At 38.2% G+C, this 6,042-nt stretch overlaps 1 protein-coding gene across 1 annotated transcript in view; it reads right to left on the bottom strand.

Moving 5' to 3' along the window:
• SLC26A7 (solute carrier family 26 member 7) overlaps nucleotides 1-6,042 on the bottom strand; it is a 215,834-nt gene that overhangs the window by 16,742 nt on the left and 193,050 nt on the right. Inside the window, exons 13-14 of the mRNA XM_019527911.1 lie at nucleotides 5,424-5,561; nucleotides 1,231-1,279 (exon numbers count right to left, since the gene is read on the bottom strand). Coding sequence (XP_019383456.1) covers nucleotides 1,231-1,279; nucleotides 5,424-5,561 — 187 coding nt within the window. The remainder of the gene's footprint in view (nucleotides 1-1,230; nucleotides 1,280-5,423; nucleotides 5,562-6,042) is intronic.

Here is a 6,042-nt window from a genome sequence, read left to right as displayed (position 1 = left end):
GCCTCCTTTTTGGCAAGGAGACATTCCCGGATGTTTTTAGTGAGCCATGGAGGCTTATATGCTCTCCTGCCCACTTTGACCCTCCTGGGGATTACCTTCCTCTGGGCTTGGAGGATCGTCTCCTTAAGGAGCGACCACTCCCCTTGGACACCCGGCTCCCCTCCCCTCTGAGACTTCAGCGCTTCTCCAACTATCCTCCTTAGCTCGTTATGAAATGGTTTATATATTTTAAATCTCAAATAAAAAATAAACCTTTATTTAGTTTCCTTATTCCATATTCTGAGGTAAGGTGATATGGATCATTTTGAGTCATTTCAATTTTCTTAGCCTATATTGTAAATGGACTTAAAAGCCATACAGATTTAATATCATTTTTATACTTTTAGTTTTACTTACTGTCTATGCTCCAGCTCTGCAGTAAGCTCTGACCAGGTACAATAATCCACACAATGCTCAGTTCATTTCATGACTGGGCAGTGTTTCTAATAAATCTGTTGGTTGATGTTTTTGTTATTTTTAGCTGAGGAACTAAAAGCAGTGATTGTCAGCTGGGGTCCCACAACACCCTGGGATGCTGTGAGATCTTTTTAAGGGTGCCACCCAATATTAGCAAACACCTACACATGATTGACAAGATAAACCAAGAGCTTCCCAATAGGAATTCATATTGTCCAAAGCATTGTGATCTTCCTGGGTACTTTGCAACAGCGTTGCTTTATTACTATTCTATAGTACAAAAATAAGTTAAATTAGTTTTTAAATGGATGGGGTGCCACTAAGTTCAGAAAAGTTGTGGAGAGGTGCCTTGAGTCTAAAAAAGGTAGAAAACCAGGGCTCTAAAGTATGTCAGGTTCTTAGTTCAAATCTGGACTAAGGCATGGATAATATAATTTCTCTGCTGTCTCATGAGTAAATTATGGTTATGTGAAATATGTTGGTACCCTCTGAATATTTCCTAGATTCAGAGCTGTAAATCTCTATCAGCAATCTCAAAACGTAAGCCCTACATTCTCAACTTAAGAGGGTTGAGAAGCCCTCCAGATCAAAGGCAATGCATATTGACAGGATACTATAGGGAAGGTGGCACTGCTAGTGTTCAAGCTTTACTTGGCATGAGGAAACATATTAGTTTCTGGACCATGAACATTTATGTAAAAATCAGGAAACATCTGACATACCAACACCACACCCCATCTTCCTTTCAATTTGTTTCATAAATGCTAAACTCACCACGACAACTGCCATTGGATAATGGATTGAGCAATGTGTTCTGTTCACACTGAAACAAAAGGAAAACTCAATGTAAGAACTAAGGAAAAACCATCAATGCCTTCTGTTTGCCACTATGGAGTTTTTCTATTCCCTTCTAAAGGAAAATATCAAAATTCTCTTTCTGTGAAAGTCTTGTGGATCCTTTTAACACGTGGAATAAATTCAGCAATATTTGTTTAAAAGTTATCTCAACCTATGTATTATTGTTTCACTGCCTCATTTTTGCCTTCTAGGCCAATCTCTAGCCTTCAAGAATTGATATCCATTTTAATCTCCTGGGGGCTACACAGAGCTGATAAAAAGGGGGAGGGGAGTAAATGAATAAAGTTCAAAATGTCAACCTTGTTTACATTATGAAATATTCTATGTTAATTGAAATATTTGCTAAAATAATTTCTGAAATTATTCATTTACCAAAAACATGTTTTATTTATTCAAATGTAGCTTTAAAAAATCTAATATTTTGATACTGATTTTGATAAAATATTAAATGCGTGGTAATAAATTATAACAGATATAATATAAATGTATTAAAAAGAAAAATATATAAATAAAAACCCACAAAGGCATGAACAAGTTTTTGCAAAAAAGTTTTGTTTTTGAATAAAGGTTATTTTCTACCAACCCCCCCCCAACATACTGTGCAAAAAAAATCAGCAAATTGTAGAATTAAGCACTCCCCAGTACATATAAAGGACAAAATATCCACCCCAAAGAACATTTAAATTAATTTCAGGCAAAACAAATATGTTTATCTCTACCAAGTTATTTATGCGGTGTTCATCAGAGAATGTCTCCATAGCAGTTAAAGCAAAAGCAAGAAAAGCAAAATAAAATAGACTTTTTATTTTTTTACTTGGCTATTTGATATTGTTTTGTTTTATTTATTTTCTGTATTATCATGTACTATGTTGAGTATCATATCCTATGTTCTCATCTGAGGGGGAGAGGAGTCAAGGAGATCTGGTTGTATTTTAAAGAAACCTTACTGAGGGCTCAGGAACAAATCTCAATGTGTAGGAAAAATAGCAAATATAGCAGGCAACCAGCTTGGCTTAGCAGAACACTCTCCAGTGATCTTAAACACAAAAAGGAAGTTTACAAGAAATGGATGCTTGAACAGATGACTAGGGAGGAGTATAGGAATAATGCTTGGGTATATAGGGATGAAATCAGAAAGGCCAAAGCGCAATTGGAGTTGCAGCTAGCAAGAGATGTGAAGGGTAACAAAAGGAGTTTCTACAAGTATGTCAACAACAAGAGGAAGATCAGGGAAAGTGTGGGTGGTGGAGGCACCCTAATGACAGGTGATGAGGAAAAGGCTGAAATACTCAATGCCTTTTTTACCTCCTTCTTCACAGGCAAGGTCAGCTCCCAGACTACTGCACCGGGTCGCAGTTTGGGGTGAAGGTGAGCAGCCCTCAGTGATGAAAGAACAGGTTAGGGACTATTTAGAAAAGTGGATGTGTACAAGTCCATGGGGTCGGATGCAATGCATCTGAGGGTACTGAGGGAGTTCGCTGATGTGACTGCAGAGCCACTGGCCATTATCTTTAAAAACTCGTGGCAATTGGGGGAGGTCCTGGATTATCAGAAAAGGGCAAATGTAGTGCCTACCTTTAAGAAAGGGAAGAAAAAGGATCCAGGGAACTACAGACCAGTCAGCCTCACCTCAGTCCCCAGAAAAATCATAGAGCAGGCCCTCAAAGAATCTATTTCTAAACACTTGGAGGAGAAGAAAGTTATCAGGAACAGTCAGCAGTGGACATTATATACCTTAACCTTAGCAAGGCTTTTTGATACCAACTTCCACAGCATTCTTACAAGAAAACTGAGGAAGTATGGGTTGGATGAATGGACTGTAAGTTGGACGGAAATCTGGTTGGCTCATCGAGCTCAACGGGTTGTAATCAATGGCTCGATATCTAGTTGGCAGCTGACATGAAGTGGAGTGCTCCAGGAGTCAATCCTGGTGCCAGTCTTGTTCAATATCTTTATTAATGGTTTGGAAGATGGAATGGAGTGCACCTCAGCAAGCTGGCAGATGATACCAAGCTGGGGAGAGTAGTAGATATGGAGGGCAGGCCTAGGATTCAGTGACCTAGACAAATTGGAGGATTGGGCCAAAAGAATTCTCATGGGGTTCAACAAAGACACGTGCAAAGTTCTGCACTTATATCGGAGCAATCTCTTGCACCATTACGTGCTTAGGACCAACTGGCTAAGCAGCTCTGCAGAAAATGACCCGAGGCTTATAGTGGACAATAGGCTGAATATGAGCCAGCAGTGTGCCCTTGTTGCCAAGAAGGCTAACGGCATACTGGGCTGCATTAGTAGAAGCATTGCCAGTAGATCAAGGGAAGTGATTACTCCCTAGTGCAGCATTGATGCAGGCCTAACTGGTGCAGGTCACTGGTGCAGCACTAGTGAGGCCACATCTGGAGTACTGTGTCCAGTTTTGTGCCCCCCAGTACACAGAAAGGATGTGGACAAGTTGGAGAGAGTCCAGCAGAGGGCAACAAAAATGGTTAGGGGACTGAGGTACAGGATTTATGATGAGGACAGGCTGAGGGAAGTCTTCAGAAGAGAAGACTGAGAGGCGATTTGATAGCAGCCTTCAACTACCTGAAGAGTGGTTACAAAGAAAATGGAGCTAGACTATTCTCATTTGTGGCAGATGACAAAACAAGGAGCAATGGTCTCAAGTTGCAGCCAGGAAAGTTTGTGTTAGATATTATGAAAAACTTTCTCACTAGGAGGGTGGCGAAGCACTGGAACAGGTTACCTAGAGAGGTGGTGGAACCTCCATCCTTGGAGGTTTTTAATACCTGAATCAAGAAAACCCTGGCTGGAATGATTTAGTTGGGGATGGTCCTGCTTTGAGTAAGGGATTCAATTAAATGACCTCCTGAGGGTCCTTCCAATTCTAATTTTCTATGATTCTATGTTCTGTTTTAATTTTGTTTAAGCTAATAGATTGTGCAATCTTATTGTATGCTTAGTAACTATAAACTATATAATTTTATTATTATATTATTTATACTTTTATTGTTCATTTTACTGAGTTGTTTTATCAAAAGCTGTAAATAAATTACTGTTAAACAAGAGCAAACTCTGTCTAGCCTTTAAAACTATAATAGGTATTGGCAGGTATACTAGAATAGTCAAGATGTCTGTGGCAGCAGTGACATATTATTATTATTTGTATATCCTCTATTTATTTATTTTACCAAAACTATGATAATCACTGTGAAAACTTAAGGAGAAACATTACTTTACAGTATTGTTCCTCAATTTTACACCTGTATACCTTCCTGTTGCTTCCAGGTTAATTACTGATAATTACAATGGTATAAGTCTAATTCTCAGAGCTGATGAAAAACTGTTGCTCTCACAGACCTCCGTGGCGGCAGATATTAAATCTGCACACATCTACATGTGCATTTATGGTGCATTAAAGTTACTGTACAGTTACTTACTGCACAGTAAATGGGTTTAGGCTGGCATCTACATGTGCAGGTGTTAAAGCACTGTAATGCTGTATGTGGACTAACTTGAGAGTAAGGTTAGTCCCAAGTCAGTCCACATGCACAGTGTTACTGCACAGTAAGTTGTCTACACATGGATTACTGCACAGTAACTACTTGGGCATAAATTTGATACCTGCATGATGCAGGTATCAAATTTATACCCAAGTTGGCATAAGTCAACATATTTCTTGTGGAGTATAGTCTTGCACATGTAGCCACCACCTGTACTGTGGCGTAATTTTCAGTTACTGCACAGTTAATATGCACATGTAGACATGCCCTCTGTGATGGAAATAGGCCTTTATGTATCAAAGCCTGTGGAAGTTCTCCCATGAATTTCCATGGGTACTGGATTGATTCATTAACATCTTTTGTTGAATTACATAGATAAATATATTAGATGTATTCCTTCCAAACAGTGATGGGAAAAACTAAATACATTGAACTTGATGGAGTTTAGGTTTTAATTTTATTATATGGCAAATTGATCATCTATGGCATAATGTGATTTTCTACTGTATTATCTGATTGAGTGCTGTGAGATTTGATGGAATGAACATGAGAAAAGCACTCATTATCATTATTGCCATCATTACTACTGACGAATATAGCACATCCTACCTTGTTTATATCATCATATGCCTGGTTGCTTGCATTGTCCTTCTGGATTATCTTTATTAAATCAGCATGGAACTTCTTGGCATTCAGAAAGACAAGTGGGTTGTTCACCGAAACTATCTTTACCTGTTGCAAAGATTCCTTTGGGGTGAAATAAATAAAGCATTGTGAAGGTTTGATTCATTCCCTCTGATTTAAAAAAAGGAAAAATATTTTTTTAACAATCCTACAAAATATAAATTACTAGTCTTGTGAAAAGATACTGGGTACCATGGTGCTTTAACTGGAGAATAGTCTTCTCCCTTGACTTGCTTAAATCAAGGAAAATGTAAGTAAAACAAAAGAACTCAATGATTAGTTAAAAGGAAAGACAGAAACAAAACTATAATGTTTGGCATGGCTGATCTTAAGAATGACAATTCAGTAAATAAAATGACTTACCATTTCTGTATTTAAAATTGTAACAAATGAAGGAAGCCTGAACTACTCTGAACCAAAGCTGAACAAATTGTAAACTGCAGAAGTCATTTCTGATCTTCTTTCTTAGCACTATCTTGCACTAAGGGGTATCAAGCTAGGATATATAACATAAACCTATACACAGGTCCATGTATAGGAACTT

This window comes from Gavialis gangeticus, unplaced genomic scaffold (genome assembly GCF_001723915.1).
Source record: "Gavialis gangeticus isolate Ggan-Ray unplaced genomic scaffold, GavGan_comp1, whole genome shotgun sequence".
NCBI lineage: Eukaryota > Metazoa > Chordata > Crocodylia > Gavialidae > Gavialis > Gavialis gangeticus.
This window is presented reverse-complemented; position numbering and strand designations above follow the sequence as displayed.